Genomic DNA, 18083 nt, shown 5'->3' on the forward strand with positions numbered 1-18083 from the left:
ACGGAATCATCAAATATCCAAACGAATGCTTTATATGTCAACAAGGGGAGGATGGATTTAAAGATTTGAAGGGGCCAGCCCATCGTATCTTCTTCTTTGTGGCCTGGATTTCTTGAACCAGTCCACTGACCAGGCCGCCATTCCTCTCAATGGACGAGTACCCATCAATCACAACATATCTCAAATCTGGTAAGTCTTGTAGTATCCCATGTAGAAGCCGACAGGAAAACTTGGTATAAAAATCCTTGGAAATACGGAACGGCTCAAACATCGGGTTTGACGGGTCACACAGCACCAGTATTTCCAACGTATGCACTCTCTCCATAGATTTGAGTCCGAGTTTCTCATTCACGACCCACGATTCCGGTGGTTCAGTCCAGCTCGAGCCCAGCACGAGCCGTAGAACTCTCACCGCACTCTTGTATCGGGGCGCGAGGTCGCAGACGTTCGGCACGATAGACGGTTGATGTTGTATAGGAAATATACGGAAAGTATACGACGAGTAGAGATACTGGGATACGTCATCGTGGAATCGGCGAGAGACCAGCATGATGCTTGTACGCCTATGTCGGCCAAACGTCGGTGAGGCCAGCTCTTTGTCGCTTCGTTTATGGCCCTGCCTGATAGGTTTCACGATTCGAGGAGGCCCCGAGAAGACATATGAGTACACCTTACACCGTAACTCCCAGGGCAGGTCGAAAATTCTACACTCATTCTTCTGCTCCGGGCCCCTCGAGAGGCCATTCGCTCCTTTAGCAGATGGCGGGATCATGGTTGTCGTTGTTGAATCGAAATGATATGGCATACGATTCTCAAGGCTGCAGAGGTCCTGACCACGCATGCAACCCGTCTACCATTCTCTAGCCAGGCCGAGCTACCGTGAGAGCTCAAGACAAGCGACAAAGAGCGTAATTGATGTGTCGACACCGACGGAGACCAAGCAACTCATAGGAAGCCCTAGCTGTTTCTCTTGGTGGCGCGATGGCTATAATATGAGGAATATTATATATAGCCTTGATCTACCCAGCTATTACAACACAATGAGCACTGAAAACGAACAAGCACTGTGTCAAATTTCGTTCACTGGGGTCGATTAATAACTTTCTAGTAAGAAGAAGAGAAAGAAAAGAAAGGAAGGAAAAAAAGAGAGAGAGAGAAATGAAGAACTTGAAGATGAAAAAAAACGAAAGAAAAAAAAGGCTGAAAACTCCGGCTTATATAAGCGCCATTCACGTGATTCTAGATCTTTCAGTTTCTGAAGCTTTCAGATTTTTGTTAACGTTTTTGTCTTGTTTATAGAAGAAGCAGAGGAAGAAGAAGTTGTTGCAAAGGAGGAATTGAGGCCTTTCATCTTATAATACCATGATATGAGCCAATGGGGAAGCTCGTTTTCTAATTTCTGTTGAACAAAAGACGTCAAATTACAATCACATAGCCCAAGATGCTCTCACGCTTAGTACTTCCACTTGTCAGGCAGAGGGCCATACCTGTTGGCACCAGACTATCTCTGACCACCTCACCCGCCACATTCTATGCTCGCGATTCTAAGAAACCGTCGAAACCCAGCGGTTACACGATCCCGTCCTCAGCTCCCTCTTCCGAACCCCTATCAGACGGCCAGAAGCCTAGAGTAGTCCCCCAGCCAAAGGCACAGGCAACAGACAAATTCTCGGAAGAACAAGTAGAATTTGAAACATCTGATGAATCGCAAAAGAATACAGCTCCTCAATCTACTGGAGCTGGATCTGGATCAAAGCAAGAAACCTCCGAGGGTCAAGCTGATACTCTAAACGAGAAAGGAGAGCCAGAACACGCCAACCAACAACCTCTTCCAGACCTGACCCAAGGTATCCCATCTACCTTGGGTGAAGAGGTGGAATCACAATCGAGACGCCGTATCGGAGGACTGAACTTGACCGAAGACCCAGAGAAGGCCACTGACGACGATGGAGCCCGTGGTGATATTCCAAAGAACGCTTACGTCTCTTCTCTCGAGAGACGCAGAAACAAGATGACCAACTTGACCTTTGCGGCATTCCTGGGCTTCTCTATCGCCGGTACGATGTATCTTGGCCGTAATTGGGATACAACGGAAGAGGAAGAAGCCCATCCGGATGCTCCCTCGGGATGGGGCTTTGGCCTTCTCTTTAACCGTATCAAAGCTCGTATGTCTGACATCACAAGCTACTACAAGGATCCTGCGTTTGAAAAACTTCTACCTGAAGAAGACCCGCAATTCAGACAACCCTACACCCTCGTCATCAGTCTCGAGGATCTCCTCGTTCATAGTGAATGGACCCGTGAGCATGGATGGCGAGTAGCGAAGAGGCCAGGAGTGGACTACTTTCTTCGTTATCTCAACCAATACTACGAATTGGTTCTTTTCACGACCGTTCCAAGTATGATGGCAGACCAGGTTCTGCGAAAGCTTGACCCATACAGAATCATCAGATGGCCGTTATTTAGAGAAGCTACCAAGTACGAGGATGGTGAATATGTCAAGGTAAATTCTCTGCGTAACCCTCATTTTTTGTCACTTTTCGTCATAATTTGTACTTACATGTTATTCTAGGATCTTTCTTACCTGAACCGCGACCTTTCGAAGGTTATTTTGATCGACACCCATGCCCCTCATGCTAAACGCCAGCCCGAGAACGCCATTATATTACCCAAATGGAAAGGTGATTCAAAAGACAAGTCGCTTGTTGCCTTGATTCCCTTCTTAGAATACGTTGCTGGAATGGGTATCGATGATGTCCGGCCAGTTCTCAAGTCTTTTGAGGGCACGTTCATCCCAGCCGAATTCGCCAAGCGTGAGAAGGCCATGCGTGACAAGTTTGAGAAACAGCTAGCAGAAGAGAAAGCCAAGAGACCGAAACATAGCATCGGTGGTATCGGTGCCCTCTTCGGTATAAAGCCTGCCGGGTCGTCAATAGCTGGTCTTGAAGATGGCCAATCCGGTGGAATAGAGGAGGGAAAGATGCTGTGGGATCAAATCCGTGAGAGAGGCCAGAAACAATATGAGCTAATCGAGAAAGAGATCAGAGAAAACGGTGAGAAATGGCTGGCAGAAATGGCAGCAGAAGAGGAGAAGGCTAGAGAAGAGCAAATGAAAGGAATGAAGAATAGCTTGACAGGCTTCTTCGGAAGCGGCGGTAAATAAATCGTCACGTCTTGAAACTCTTTTGAACCCGACTTAATGTGATCCTGAAGCGGAAGAAATGCATGAAAGGGGAATGTTGATGAATGGTCGGTCAACTTGGGATTACGCCCTACTGTACAACTGGACTACGAATCCACGGATCTATACAGAGCGTTTGCCTATTACTTCCATTTCATATCTTTGTTTCTTTTTATTTCTTCTACCCTGTCTTTATATCAACTTTTTTTTTTAATGTGGATGTGAGGATGGAAGATCTCAGCTGTTACTTCATTCCCTCCCCTACCTACGCTTCCCTAAAATTTGTCCTTTGCATTAATCTTCTCCTTTAGACTCCCTTGCATACTGGTGGAGGCTGGCAGGTGCAGCATAATACGATTCCATTGTTTGGCGTTTCCTCTTGACAGATCCCCCTCAACCATTATGAACATTCAACTTTTTTGATGCTATCTATGTACTTTAGTTTCAAATACGCATGTGTGGTTAGTTTATATAGCTATTTCTCTTGTATAAAAAGTCTTTAAGAGCAAAAATTGGCATGTTGATTAAGCTAACGTTACTATATATATAAAGAAAAACATCATATCAACAGGCTCTGTTCAGTCTCTTGCCATTGGCCTCACCTTCAACCAATTTTCCAGCTTTCGTATCCTGCATCAACATGGTAAGCGCTTTCACTAGCCTATTTGCTGCGTCCTGTGAGGTCTGGTAGTGAAATACAAGTCTTCCCCCAGGGAATACAACAATACCTGCATCTTTGCAGTATTTAACAAGCGCAGCATCCGGTATACCAGCTGTCTTCAAATCTAAGACAATCATGTTAGTTTGCACTGGGAGAGAAAATTTATACCCTACGGCCTCCAGTTGTGTGGCAGCTGTTTTGGTAAGGGCGTGAACACGAGGAAGCTGAGGTATTGAATTGTTCAGAGCTGCGAGAGCACCAGCCGCCATCATACCGGGCTAGGTAATTCGATTAGCAGACAATTCATACCTTCTGGGGTTTGACAAGAGTATTAATTACCTGTCTTGTGCCTCCCCCGAACATTTTCTTGAAATATTTAGCTCGTTCAATAAAGGGTCGTGTTCCTAATATTATACTGCCCATTGGAGCACCTAGCCCCTTTGCAAGGCACACACTGATTGAGTCAAAGCAGGCACAGTATTCCTTCAAGTCTACTCCTTCTCCTGCAACTCCGTCAAACAGCCTTGCTGCATCGCAATGCATTGCGATGGGCTTTAGGCCTTTCGGCACAGGGTAGCCGCGAACGAAATCAGATATCTCCTTAGCATCTTTTAGAGGAAGAATAGAGCCGCTCAGCGTGTTTTCAAGAGCAACCACACGGGTTGGTGGATAATGCCCTATTGACTCCGTTAACGCAGTTAGATATGCCCAGGGCTAGATGAGCAGCAGGCGGAATATCCAACATACAATTTCCGTCAGGAGTCATATTCTCCTTGACATCTTCCAGAGTCAGATGAACACCGTTTGCAGGGTGCACAGGCGTAATTGAGGCCTGAGATAATGCAGGCAAAGCTCCAGATTCTGCACGATATATGTGTGCTCTGTGATCCAGCAGGACTGTGTGAGGAGGCTGCGTCAAATGTGTACGCAGGCATATCTGATTCCCCATGGTGCCAGACATGACCCATAGGCCAGCTTCCATCCCGGTCAGCTCAACAAGTCTTTGCTCCAGGGCAACAACAGACGGTTCCCCGACATCTACATCATAGATGTCATCGCCAAATGTAGCATTCATGATGGCCTGTGGGCGGTGTTAGTTCCTTATACCCCAGCATATATCCCACAGTTCACAATGTTTTAGTAACTATGCATCCCTCACCTGCATCATCTCCTCTGTAGGCACGGTTACAACATCAGACCGAAAGTCATTCTCGGCTTTTCGGAGCGCAGCCGTCAAGTTGGGTGTAATGTATTCCCCCGGTTTACCGCTCTCGTTGACCTTGCCATTTGATGGCTGTACCGCAGGGTATGTTGAAGATGTAGTAGTAATAGTCATCGTCAGGTCTTTATATGAAGGTATTTTGGTGCTTTCTTGAATCAGGGTAGGGATGGTAGGGTTAGATGTATAAATTTATATATAAATAACCCCAGGTTTCTTTCCCCTTAGTCAATATTTAATACAAGCAAGAAGGCCCTGGCCATTCATATCTGCGGGGTCAAGCAGTATTCTCTAACCTCGGGTCTACCCTCAAACCCCTTGGTCTGTATATGCCTAGACAAATGCTTTGTTATGGTATTCCAGTCTAGCCCAAGAAAAAGCCGGCAGTCCAGCAGTAGTCTACATCGACGGTGTTTCCCCACACGGTATTGAAAATGCTAAATACGGGACCCGAGGATGGTTTTGTGGCTTTGCTTGGATGCTTCAAGTTTTCAATGACCAATATAAACCGCCCTTGGAACGGAAAACTATGTCGGGGAAGAAAAATTGATAGCTCGTCTGCGGAAAACTTTTGGCCGTTTCGGGAGGCAAAACTGAGTCCGTCTCGGGAGGAGATAGTTGGCTACTTCGTTTATACATGGCCAGTTGAAATGTTGGCAGGGAGTTGTTATCTGCAAGAGGTGTGGAGGTATAAAACAACATTTTTGGAGGCAACTCCATTTTCAGCACCAGTTGATATATCAGTATTTATTAACATTCCCACCTATCTATCTCTTTTCTCTTTGAGCAAATGGTACCTAAGTTCAGCATATGATGTGGCGCAATTAGTTAACTATTTACAACCGCCACGTATAAAGATAAGGGTATTCAAAAAGAGAAGGCCGCCCACTAATAATAACATTATATACATCGAAGCAAAAAACCACGCTTGCAGAAATTGTACTATCCTCGTTCAGCTTTTTCCTACGGCAGCGGAGTCATGTTGATAAAGCTTGTATCGTGGTCTTGTAGGCCCGATACATCCCAAATCCCAGTCATATCAAAGGGGAAACCATCCATTGTCCCGAACGTGCCAGAAATCGACATCATGTCGTCAACGATATCATTGTGCGTTGCTCGATCATACGGCGTCATTGCCGTCGCTTCAGGGGCGTCAGAACCATGATGATTCATGGCGGTGTTTCTATTGAGCTCCGAAGCTTGCACTACCTCTTCAGTGGTATGCTTGCTCAATATCTTCTCACAGTGGTCAAGGCACATGTCACCGACATCCCAGTCATTTTCAGCTCGTGCTTTTTCGAGAACACCACGAAGGATGCTAACATTGTTGAGACAGGCTCGAGCAATTTCGGGATCAGACGTTTCTAGCGCAGAGCGGACGAGAAGAGTCGCAGTTGACGTTAGATGGTACGAACTATCTGTGGCTAGTTGTCAACATCATTCTGGGTATGCGGAGGGACAGGTGTACTCATTTTCAAACTTACAGGACATCCAGAATTCTTGATACTGTGGTTTTCTCAACGATAGCATGAACTGAACGATTTCCTCTGCTGCCTTCCTACATTCAGTTTGGAAATACCGGCGGGCTTCTGCGTTTGGGTTGTCAGAAGGGTTAACTTCCTGCAGCCATTCCTCCTCCAACTGATTAGCGTGATGTATTTTTATATTGCCATTGTGTATTTACACGCCGGCAGAAAGAATCTGGGGTCTTACTTGGAGTTCAACTCTACAGACTAGCATTTTCAGTGCTAAAAATGCTAGCTGCATGCTGCTGGATCCCGATGTTGATGGGGTATCTTGGTCTTGTGGCACCCTGAGCCAGTCCGGAAGAGAATCTTCCCATCGATCTAGATCTGATCTCATTCTTCTAAGGATCTTTGACGTCTCCTTGGAAGGCCTCGGCTGGAGTCCATATACCAAGGGGAGGAGATCACCGAGAATTTCAGTCAACTGACACAAGGCAATATAGCAATGTGCAGCTCTGACTCTCTGCTGAGTGGGGTTTGCTTGTGGCACCAGGACGCTGATGGTCGGGAGAGGAACGTCATATTGGTTACGGGAGATATGCGGGGGCACGCCATGGCCATAACTTGCCCTGCTCGCTGAGGTTAACGATAAAAACGCGAAGAATAAGGAACCAGTTCAAAGACTCACCACTTGTCGTGGATGACAACGCCCCACCAGAGCCGAATACGTTGGTTTTTCTCTGCGCGGGATAATTTCCAATTACTTGGATCTCGGTTGAGGCCAAGGCAATGTGAAAGAGCTACGGTACGGCCACTATTGATGGCATTTCCTGTGGTAGAAAAGATGGGCCTGCCTGTTAGATCAATCAAGGCGGCACTAAGTGTCGATAGCCCTGGAGCAGAAAATTCTTCATGGAGTGCGGCCACAGCCATGTTAACAGCATATCTAACATCAGGCTTTGGATGCGGAGCCAGGACAGGCGATTGGTTCCAATAAATGAGCGATGTCGCATACACCTGGCACAATAATGCAGGCGGAACGCTGTCATCCTGAGCCTCATATCCGCTCAAAAACGCTTCTTCGTCAAATAATGGGAACGAAGCATTAATTTTATCCAGGAATCTGAGGGGTTCAATGAGTTAGTGAGATGTGTTTTTGCCATATAGTGAGAGAAATATCTATTATAACACACACATCTTGATAAGATCATGCTTAAATGGGCCTATGATCTGCTCGAGGATATCCCTTTGGTTTTCACCAGGAGTTCCAGTCGTCTTGAGCCCCTGTCGTCGTCTTGATACGGTAGTATACAGAATTGGTTTTCTTGGGTCGTTAGAATAAACATTATAAGGTGTCTTCCGGTCAGGGCTGTGATTATTCGATCGTTCAGTATACCGCTCAATTACCTGAGCATCAGCGGCCGCAACCGGCCCAACAATATGTACGGATTCCCCTGGTCCGTGTCGATAGCCGTGTTCGCTCTCTACTTTAGCTTTTGACTTTGCATGATTTTCCTTGGAGAGCATCCGTGGGATGTCCATGAGACTTCTAGCGGGAGACGCCGAATTCATCTCATCATGCGTCCTTTTTAGCCCTTTGGTATCGGGAGGCATGCTCCAGGGCTTGGTTTCAGTGTTGACATTTGGCGCTGGCTGGTCCATCAAATTGGACTTGTCCTCGCCATAATGGCAGTCGGCCCCTTGAACTCTGCACAACAAGCATGACTGGCCAGGTAGGTCGACGGTACACCGAGATTTGCGCTTTCGACATAGATCACAGGCGCGGACCTTGTGTGACCGGTAAGGACGAGAGCCGGTGCTGAGGGCATACTGTTGGGTGTCTCTGGGTGCAACTGTGGTTGGGCGAGGAGGAGCTGCCATCTTGGATAGATAAATAAGGCGCAGGTATGAAATGAAGAAATCAAAGGCCCCCACGAATGAATCGGTGAGTTGTATGTATATAGCGCGCTATTATCTCTTTCTTAAATCTGCATTGGCAGACGTCGTGACATTATCATCGGGTAAACGGGAATTTTTTTTTTTTTGGGGCGATGAAAGTGGCGTCAAGTCCCAAGGTACAGAGCTCCCAGTTGATCGTGAAACATACAGCAAGCGCACACATCCATCACGCAGAGCTGGCGCTTCTCAACCGTATCTTGTCTGCCGCGGTCTCTTGCATTATCGATGTTTGTATCAAGTTGTCACTTTCTCCTTCCTTGCCTCTTTGTTACAATATGCAAGGGCCTTTTTTGCCGTCTTCCCCCGCCCTAATTGGACAATGCCCTTCGGATCGGAATAACGTGGCGCCTTATCGCTTAATAAGATGCCCCGCTCGAATCGACAGCTCCTCATTGGTCCATAATTTGATAAGGTTGGTTCTCATCCGGGCTAGCGGCATGTCTTCTGATTGGTCAGCGCTTCTGCCGTTTCTGCTGACTCATCGCATCTCAACGTCCTAGAAAAATGGTGAGAACGATAGAACCACTTGAATATGGTTGTGAAATACTCTATACTAGTAGTTATCAGTAATAAGCAAGCAGCTGCATAGCCTGATGTAAAGACGGCCTACAGCAACTCTTTTCTTATTTTGCCAGCTAGAAAATGTTGAACTGGCTATATCACGTGACTGTATAGCGACGTTGGTTTCTTTGGAGGAAAAAACAACCGGGAAAAAATACGACCATCAAGACTGCTATTTTTAAGCTTGACGTGGCTGGACTGTTGCCGTGTTTTTTTTAACTCGTGGGACATTTCGTGGAGCGCCAGGCATAAATAATATTTAGTTTCAAAAAGATCCCTGGAGCCTTCAAACTTGCATGGTGGTTGCAATATACATATTGTGGTTGCTCGCTCCCATGCAACGATCGTCCCCAACCTAGATATAACGAGAAGTTGGAGAAGGCATCGCCACGCATCTGCAGGCTTGGTGTTTATCATTCTCTCTATCCTCCTTTTTTTTTTTTTTTTGCTTTCATGGTTGTGTGGTGGTACATGAATCCTTCATGCTGTTTGATATAAGAGGACGCACCTACGGGAAGCTCATGCGCTTATTTGGGTACAACCATGGGTGATAACTGGAAATAACAGCCAGTACCATGAAAAGGAATCAAACTTCTGTTCCGCCTGGAGATATCGATGGAATACAGAGTAGCGCATATATGATTCTAGACGAGCTCGACACCGGAGCTGATAGCTCCTCCACGCTTCAATACTCGGAGGAGCCTAGTACCGTGTTAAATACCCAGGGAGTTTGGGCTGAGGAACAGCCAACAGCAGCATTTTCTCGACTGCCTCAAGTCGTAATTGAGAGGTAAGCTTAAAAATCACTTGTTATTAAAAAAGGAGAACACCTTTGTAGACATTTTTAACATGTAATTCCTTAGGATATTACATTTGGTGGATGCAAGCTGTTTTGCTTCACTTACCTTGGTTAATCGGGAATGGCGAAGGATATCCAACTGCCCACGGTTTTATCGTCACCACTTAACAGACTTCTGTTCATCAGATGATACACCAGCCGTGACTTTAGAATCAGATAGCCTCGAACATTTGAAGTCCAGATTTGCCCAAGTGGCCAGGAAATATGTTTTTGCTGCCTTTCTTCGACCAAAACAGACCGTTGTGAAGCTCATCTCAGCATCCGTCAGCTCTTCATCAGCTTCTCCGCAAGGTGAAGCATTGCGGTTTATATTCTCTGCAAGTGGCCGGCTACTTCTTGCATTAAGTTCATCAAGAATATTTGTAATAGACCTTACTAAGGATCCTATTTCAATTCTCCACGAATTAAAGATATTACGCCGCCCTACAGCAGCTGCAATCCTTGATGACGGGACATTGTTAGCTGTTGCATCCTCTGAACACCGGGTACGCCTGTATGGGCTAAAGAACCAGCATGCAAGCCTCCTTCAAACAATTGAACTTCACGAGGTTCCATTAACGCTGGAATTTTCGCCCTACGCCTCTGTTCTAGCCGTGGCATTTGATGGAGGGATTGAAATCTACGCGTTGGGTGATAATATACTATCGACGGCTCATAGAGCTGTAAGATGTGACGGGGTATCAACCCTGGCCTTCTCCTCTGATGGATCCATGCTCTTTGGCTCTTCCACAGATCTTCGAGCTCATAATTTCGTCATGGTCTCTCCTCCGCTTCTTCCTGACCCCGGGTTCGATCTTAGCCTGCCAGAACTCCACAGTCGAATGTGGACAACGCAAATTCTGTTTCCAGAGGTTGGCGACGGGTATAGTTGTTCCAACTTGATACCACCAGCTGAAGGTGGCGATCAATCTGTCTTCTTTGTAGGATATGATACTCAGATGAAGGCATTCCGGATATCCCAAGTTGATGACATTAAGGGCGGTACCCTTTACCTTGTTGGTCCTGGGGCAGATACAGAAAGAGACGAACCTAAGCCAAACCTGCTTCCGGTTGCGAGTGAGAAAGGTGAATTTATAGCAGCCGGCTTTGAAGGTTCTGGAATTTGGATATTCGGTGTTCCAACTTCAAGAACTAAAGCTGAGGATGAGAGGAAAGGGTCCCAGACCCAGCCCCAGCCTACTATCACTCGCGTCAACGAAGACGGTTCATTATCGTCCGAGGCCACTAACTTCCAACGTCTCAAAAAACATATTGAAGGCCCGAAAAGTTTCATAGCTGGGCATCCTCTCGAAGCTGTCAACGATATTACGGATATGCGTTGGATGCGTGACATAAAAGGAGAGAATAGTGGCTCTAAGAAGCTACGCAGGCTCGTTGCGGTAGCTCCCGGAGGTGTTGATTCCTCTTTCAGTGTTATTACTGGGGATACTATGCCCATCGACGGTGGAAGGATAATTCTGTTTGATTTTGAACTTTCCACAAGAAATGGTACACATGAAGAGCTGATAATCGAGGCTGGCGAGGCAGTTCCAACAGAGTTGCCCGAACGAGGTGCAACCCTTGATGCCGAAGTCGAGCTTGAAAAGAGAAGAGCCCAAATCAGTCGCCAGAGAACCATGGCGGCTAGGCATACACCATCCCGGTCGAATAGGCGAAACAGTATACCCCCAGCAAGCTCTCATCAGAACGAGGAGCCGTCATCCCCACCTTTTCCATCTAGCCCAGGAGGAGGAACCAGGAGTGCCCTACCGTTCTTAGACAGCCCTTACAGCAACACCTCACCTCGCTCTGTCGAGACATTAAGACGAGCAGCAACTGCAGCCTCCCGTAGCCTTGCAGCAAGTCGATTCGAGAATGCTCGCCCTGCTCTCCATTCGGGTCCCCGTCGCCGGCAGTTTGTCGTACCACATGAAAGTGATGCAGATAACTGGGTGCCACCGCCTCCTCCCTATACCGCAGATGCTACCGATTCTCTCCCGGATCATTTTAGAGTGGGGATTTTACCTAGAGCCACAGAGCCTCCACCCGGTACTCCACCTAGTGACATGGGCCATGGGCTTCGCAGGTCGCGGACCTCAACCATAGATTCAATGGGAAGCTCGTCCTTACAACGTTCACAGACGACTATAAGCCGGCCTAGTATCACAATCCCTAGGCGCCCCGTTCCATCAAGTAGCGCGACGAACAGCCCAGTAAATTACCCTAGCGCATCACAGATTACAGCTATATCACCTTCTAACCCAGTGGCAAGTGGAAGGAGGCAGCCGTCAAATAGCCAGATTGGCTTCAGCACAGCCAACATGAGTTCCTCTTTACCTTCTCATATTATCACCACTGCTAATATTGACCCCCCCCCTTCTCTGCCTCATATATCTCCAATGGAACCTTCTACGGGCTCAATACGAGCAAATTTCACATTCTCATCCGGTCACACTGCCCCATCCAATCCTATCTTCCAGGATAGAGGTAGTCAGCCTCATTTTCCGAACATGAACCCATCTACACCTGACCAGCTGCAGCCAAGTGGATCCGGTGGGCGGGCAGTGCAGACCGATTCCTTTCAGCGGCCTTCCTACAATCCCTCTCCAGTCTCATCTTCCACAGCTCACGCTACTGATCCCCAGGACATTCTACCAAGTGTCCCTACATTGCATATTCAACGCCAGTTATCTGGAACAAACTCACTCCCTGAAGATGCCCGCCGAAACCCCCAGCCACGCAGTGGTCGCTGGCTCTCCACCGACCCCAGGCCCTCTGACAATGGGAATTCTGGCGTTCAAAGATCCCGGTCCCGTTCTCAAGATGTACCACGACGTCGCCAAAACGCAGGGGGCGGGCTTTTTGACAAACGTACTGGGCGTAACATTCTGACCTCTCAGTCTGACATTCGCTTAAATTCTACTGCGCGATCTGAGGACTGGAAGGAACAATGGAATAAGTTGAAGGGCGAACGAAAGAGGAACAAGGATTCAAAGTGTGTAGTAATGTAATAATTTCTCGTATGTTTTATTTATATGGCCGTTTCTGTTTGTTAGGTGCCACCGCTGCTTATCGTCTCGTTCTCCTTGCTTCGGAGGGTGTATGGCCTATACGGAGTATTACCTTTACTGTCCTCGTTTCTTAGCGTGTGTGTATTGTGTGTATCTAGACTGGTTCTTCTGTTATCCTTGAGAATTCCTGAGGCTCTTTCCCTGCTATTTGGTAGGTGTAAGCGATCTAATATGCTAATGGTTTCTATTATTAATTGACATGGAATATTCGCTATAGGCTGGGGAAGGCTGGGGCTCATCCTGCATCGCCCCAGGCCGCACGTCATTCTCACATAACAGTTGACCCTGCCCCCTTTATATCTAGCGGTTATAGGGTCTGCTCCGTATGATTTATTGTTTTGGGTTATATTAAATGAGCAACTCACTTCCTGCTGGATAGTCTTCTGGCTCTATAGTTATCACTTCCACCCTGGCTGGCTACATAGCTTTCTGCGATAGTCAGCCTATAGTGCTGCGTACCAAACTACATCATGACATCAGAGCCTCCTCAAGCTTATGAGCCAGATCTCGATGGCGATATCCCGGTATCTCCAGCCCTCCGGCGGCCACTCAATTTTGATTTCAAGGCGGCCGTGGAGGCCAAACTAACCAACACGGTCATGGTCGACGAGTGTATAGCACACCTAAAGCTGCTGCGGTCACTGGCAGATCTAAGAGACTTTATATCCAAGAACAATGGGTTATTCGGGATATACGACAGTTTGGCTGATGATTTCCAAGATAAAGAAGGGAGTCTAAAGGCTCTAGCTCTTATACGAGAGAAGAGGTGGGGGGTCTATGTCACCAGAGCTGTGCACAGGTTTGAGACCTGGGTTCGGTGCTGCTCTCCTACCGGCGGGCCAGGCTCGAACAGAAGCTGTGTCACTCTTTCTGACGTGGAAGAGAATCCTGAATATAGGAACTTCCCCAGATGGCCGTTGCGAACTCTCTGGGACAGATCTCTCGTGCCTCCGTTAGGTTGGATCTCCACCTGAAGATCTACGTATTAGTGATAGTTACATTGGCTGATATATGATTTACGCAGATGTTGTAATGGTATGGCATGCATATATGCTTAATCCTCGGGATTTCCTTGAAGATTGCCTGAGGCTTGGAAAGATGGGGTTTTGGGCAGCTGGACTGCCATTAGATGTGATGGATGAGTGTATTGACAACACCAACTTTGAATACATGCCGGGGCCTACTGCGATACCCAACTTTGAGCAAGAAACAGGATTGAAATGGTCTAACCTCGATGACCCTCCATTCAAAACAATACAATGCCCCGGCTGCTATGGAGATGTGACCGCATTTTGGACAGAAGATTGCCCCCAACTTGGAACGTTAGATGATCCTTTCATACACTGTAGAGGTTATGCAGACAAGGAGTTCAAAATACAGTGCCAAAGATGCCATTTGTTCATCACACAAGAAAAGCTTCGACTGGGGAAATTTCGAAATGATATCCGACTTCTTGTTGAACAGGGGATTTTACTGCCAGGTACCCTCCTAACCACTGATGGAGTGGTGGATAACCCTCGGACGCTAGCCAACTCAGTATTATTTCCCAACAAGTTGATAGCAGGATCTTTATACTCAAAGCTGTTCAACGAAACCGACCTTCAAAGGGACACGAATGCAACCATGTTTAAAGCCCGCGATATTATCGGACAAGCGATACTGGAAGGCGGTAAAACTCGTGCCAATGAGCGCATTGCCATTAGAAGAATGATGTCTAGATACTGGGAGAACTCCTCGCCATTCGCACTCGACCTTATTGGTGCGGTAATACGGCAGGGCGTGTTCATTGATAAAATGGATAAAATCGACTGGCTACATTCTCCGGCTCTGGAATCTACAATGGACAGGCTGATCAAAAAATACGTTATTTTCTTCCGCATAATTGCCCAAAACAAGGGCAAACTAGCTGTCCCTACCCTCGACGTTGATTTGGCCTGGCATACACACCAGTTGAGACCACAGCGATATTACAACTATTCCACGCAGGTAACATATACATTTGTCAATCATGATGATAAAGTGATAGAGTCCCAGCTCTCAGATGGGTTTGAATGGACATCTAAGCAGTATCAAAAATTCACGGGGGGTGAAATATATAGTGAGTGTACATGCTGGTACTGCGAAGCCGTTCGAGAGCCACATATACACTCCATCTTCTCCAAAACCGCATCCACAGCACGAAGAAACGCAGCACAGCTCCATCAGAGGGATGATATAAGTCCTGACCCCCAAAAGAATGCTCATATTTCAGCTCATAACTCAGTACGGGAACCCAACTCACCAGCTAGCCGCGCAAGGGCCAAGATAAAATTCATAGAGCTTAAACACCAGCATAACAAAGTGATAAAACGGGCGAATAAACGAGGTGTAGGTAATAAAGAAGAGGGCATTCCAATGTATTACTGGGGTATTCCGCTCGTTGGAGGAGCATTCTTCTTACCGTTTGCCATGGACCCGGCAATTAGCTGTGATATGTACCCCTCCAACCCTGCTTGTCTAGCTACACCCGAGAGTGAAGCTGGAGGCTGTGTTGCAGGGACATGTTTTGGGACTGTATTTGCCGGTGTATGCTCCGCTGAAGGAGGGTCAGCAGGATGTGGCGGAGGCAGCGGAGGATGCGGTGGTGGAGGAGGGGGATGTGGTGGTGGTGGTGGTGGAGGGGGATGCGGCGGTGGGGGCGGAAGTTGATACTACCTTCTCTGCTTTCGAAATCATCAATGCGGTATGGGCGACTGAAAGGGCGGAGAGTGACCCAAAGTATATATTGAAGTAATCAAATATTAATAACACTACCGTTCAACTTATTATGTGTATGGATATAAACGCGTGAACGTCGTGTCAAAGATCAATGTTACTCCTCCTCATTATGAATCCAGCAAGCAACGTTGCATTTCCCATTATCATGAAAACTTCTGGTGGGAACAAGAAGCCTCGTCCCAAAAATGTACCAGACAAGCCAGATCGTGTATAGACAAAACATACTTGGGCAGTGAGAATAGAAAGATAGCGGCGTCCCTTGACCAATTTACTTTTAATTTTCCACTTACACTTCCAACCCTTGCGCGCCAGGATACAAATAAGGAAAATCTACGAGTCCGTCAAGCATCCAATTCAGTGGATCGAACACTTCATAGTTTGGCTCTAGGAAGCCGCTTGAAAGAGAGGCCGAGTTGAGGGCACCTAACGATGGAGCTAACGAAGAGCCAGGCCCCGTTGTTGCAGGAGCAGCTGTCAAGGCTGGCGAAGTGAGAGTGGGATCAGCGGTTGAGCTCGTGCTTAAGCCTTCTGGTCCAGGTGGTGCAGGAGTAGATGTGGCCGTACGAATGACAGCAGTAGAGGAGCATGAGGCTGAGGAGTCGGCACCAGAGTCAGGGTTTGTTGGGTTTTTGAGGTATACTGTGGGCAGCAGTTAAATGATGACCATATATAGGGGAAAAAAATAAGTATGGGGCCTTACCCTCAAAGTTCTTCCCCCTGGCTTGGAAATCTTCTCGCCATCGCCAGACAGAGTCGAAAACTAGTGACATGCTCATTCTACAGCGAACCTTTAACATCAGCGAGTCTCCCGTTTCAGAATGGCTGGGGTTTCCCTGCTGCTTCTGGCTTTGGGACTGCTCGTTTCGGCTCCCAACACTATTCATCCGCCACATTTGAGCTAGAACTTCGGCTAACCGCTGTGGAAGGTCATTGTTAGTAACGGACATTTGGCGAAGTGCCGATATAGTGCGGCTGAACAGCGTTTTGGTGTAGCTCATGTCGATATGGGCAGCAAAGAAGCTGTTACACAGCTTGAAAAGACTGAAGCCTGCTGCTAGGGCCATCTGGTAGACATAGTTGGAGCAGTATGATAAGACGGGGCCTGTGGATGTTTCAAGCCCAAAAGCAGCCTCAAGAAAGGCGGTTGTTGCAAGATATAGGGATGATAGGCCTTGACGGTAGTCCTTTGTGGTTGGGTTTTCGAAGAAAATAGAGAGATGAAGGTGGAGGCCAGCAGCGCGTAAGTAGACATTTGTTATAGCTATTACTCATTGGTTAGTTTAACAGGGTTGTATACGGTAAGATTTGAAAGGCATACAGTTTGTCTCTGTCCGGACCTGAGACTCTAGATCTTCAAAGTCCTTAGATAGGACCGATGCCATCACATTTCTCTCCGTATCACTTAATACGCCCACTGGATCCCGGCGGTTACTATATAGCATCTGTGATATTTTATCACAGAACTTTTCAATCTGCAGACGCACTTTGACTTCAGAAGGCAATCTTAGATCTGCTTCTGTCGATGAGAGTGTGCAATCAAATAGTGTTGATGACGGCTGGCCGTACCCAGTTGAAACTCTGCAAGAGCTAATTAGCATAGATCTAGGGTATATATAGAGAGAGAGACGTCACCTACCGCTGGGCAACGATATTGCAAAAAGCCCATGTCCTAACCCTATCGTTTAATTCGCCTTCTCTCAACTCAACCCTGTACTTTGAGAAATCCTGGGCGTGAGATGGCCTATGCAAGCCTATTTGAAGTGCTATACGCTGCATCATGCCGCAAAGCATGAAAGTAGGGTCTGTGGAAGTGCTGCTGGTGGGGAAAGGCCATGTGCAGAGCAATGCCAAAGCCTTGACGACATGGTAACTTTGCGGAACATCTGCGAGAGTGCTCCATACCAGTCGTAGCACTGGACCAGATAAAGCACTGAGGAGAGAGGAATCAGTTTGGTATCGGCGAGAAGCAACGGCAAGAATGGCCCAGAAGAGAAGAGGGGAGGTATCATAGTATTCTTCTGGAGACTTCTGTGCCTCGAGCAAAGGTAGAAATGGGTGATAGTATGTAAAGAACCCGGTAAAAAGTTCTGCAATCCGATCTGAATGAATAGTTACGTCCTCAAGACGTTTCCCATCCATCATATGGTCAGATGGGCTTCGTAGATAGTCACCACCGGACTTGAGATCCAGTAGTGACGCAACGGCCTCATGGGGCTTCATATATTCTGCAGATGCTTGGTCTGATGGCTGGAGACGCATCGAGGTCGTCGAAGAGTTGTATGGCATAGACGCCGGCATTGCAAGACGACCGGTAGCAGCCATATTTAGATGTTGCTGTTGCTGTTGTTGCTGGGCTAAGACTGCGCGGAA

At 47.2% G+C, this 18083-nt stretch overlaps 7 protein-coding genes across 7 annotated transcripts; 3 read left to right on the forward strand and 4 right to left on the reverse strand.

The window, feature by feature from the left end:
- Window positions 1-37: 37 nt before the first annotated feature.
- Window positions 38-772, reverse strand: MCYG_05646 (conserved hypothetical protein; the record flags this gene model as incomplete). Its single annotated transcript, XM_002845731.1, has 1 exon — window positions 38-772. One exon carries the CDS (start codon window positions 770-772, stop codon window positions 38-40), a length of 735 nt encoding a protein of 244 aa, XP_002845777.1.
- A 669-nt stretch (window positions 773-1441) lies between these two features.
- MCYG_05647 (phosphatase PSR1) lies at window positions 1442-3163 on the forward strand (the record flags this gene model as incomplete). Its single annotated transcript, XM_002845732.1, has 2 exons — window positions 1442-2503; window positions 2573-3163. 2 exons carry the CDS (start codon window positions 1442-1444, stop codon window positions 3161-3163), a joined length of 1653 nt encoding a protein of 550 aa, XP_002845778.1.
- Window positions 3164-3581: 418 nt separating this feature from the next.
- MCYG_05648 (low specificity L-threonine aldolase) lies at window positions 3582-5178 on the reverse strand (the record flags this gene model as incomplete). The annotated part of the gene is made up of 6 exons (XM_002845733.1): window positions 3582-3610; window positions 3784-3958; window positions 4016-4120; window positions 4152-4519; window positions 4590-4923; window positions 5002-5178. 6 exons carry the CDS (start codon window positions 5176-5178, stop codon window positions 3582-3584), a joined length of 1188 nt encoding a protein of 395 aa, XP_002845779.1.
- A 646-nt stretch (window positions 5179-5824) lies between these two features.
- On the reverse strand, window positions 5825-8408 carry MCYG_05649 (conserved hypothetical protein; the record flags this gene model as incomplete). Its single annotated transcript, XM_002845734.1, has 6 exons — window positions 5825-5858; window positions 6029-6485; window positions 6546-6681; window positions 6775-7156; window positions 7216-7650; window positions 7723-8408. 6 exons carry the CDS (start codon window positions 8406-8408, stop codon window positions 5825-5827), a joined length of 2130 nt encoding a protein of 709 aa, XP_002845780.1.
- A 1214-nt stretch (window positions 8409-9622) lies between these two features.
- On the forward strand, window positions 9623-12896 carry MCYG_05650 (F-box domain-containing protein; the record flags this gene model as incomplete). The annotated part of the gene is made up of 2 exons (XM_002845735.1): window positions 9623-9837; window positions 9911-12896. The coding sequence occupies 2 exons, from the start codon at window positions 9623-9625 to the stop codon at window positions 12894-12896; spliced, it is 3201 nt and encodes a 1066-aa protein (XP_002845781.1).
- A 530-nt stretch (window positions 12897-13426) lies between these two features.
- Window positions 13427-15644, forward strand: MCYG_05651 (conserved hypothetical protein; the record flags this gene model as incomplete). The annotated part of the gene is made up of 2 exons (XM_002845736.1): window positions 13427-13913; window positions 13981-15644. 2 exons carry the CDS (start codon window positions 13427-13429, stop codon window positions 15642-15644), a joined length of 2151 nt encoding a protein of 716 aa, XP_002845782.1.
- Window positions 15645-15999: 355 nt separating this feature from the next.
- MCYG_05652 (C6 zinc finger domain-containing protein) lies at window positions 16000-18035 on the reverse strand (the record flags this gene model as incomplete). Its single annotated transcript, XM_002845737.1, has 4 exons — window positions 16000-16352; window positions 16414-16974; window positions 17032-17291; window positions 17350-18035. The coding sequence occupies 4 exons, from the start codon at window positions 18033-18035 to the stop codon at window positions 16000-16002; spliced, it is 1860 nt and encodes a 619-aa protein (XP_002845783.1).
- Window positions 18036-18083: the final 48 nt, after the last annotated feature.

Source organism: Microsporum canis, genomic scaffold, assembly GCF_000151145.1.
Source record: "Microsporum canis CBS 113480 supercont1.5 genomic scaffold, whole genome shotgun sequence".
NCBI lineage: Eukaryota > Fungi > Ascomycota > Eurotiomycetes > Onygenales > Arthrodermataceae > Microsporum > Microsporum canis.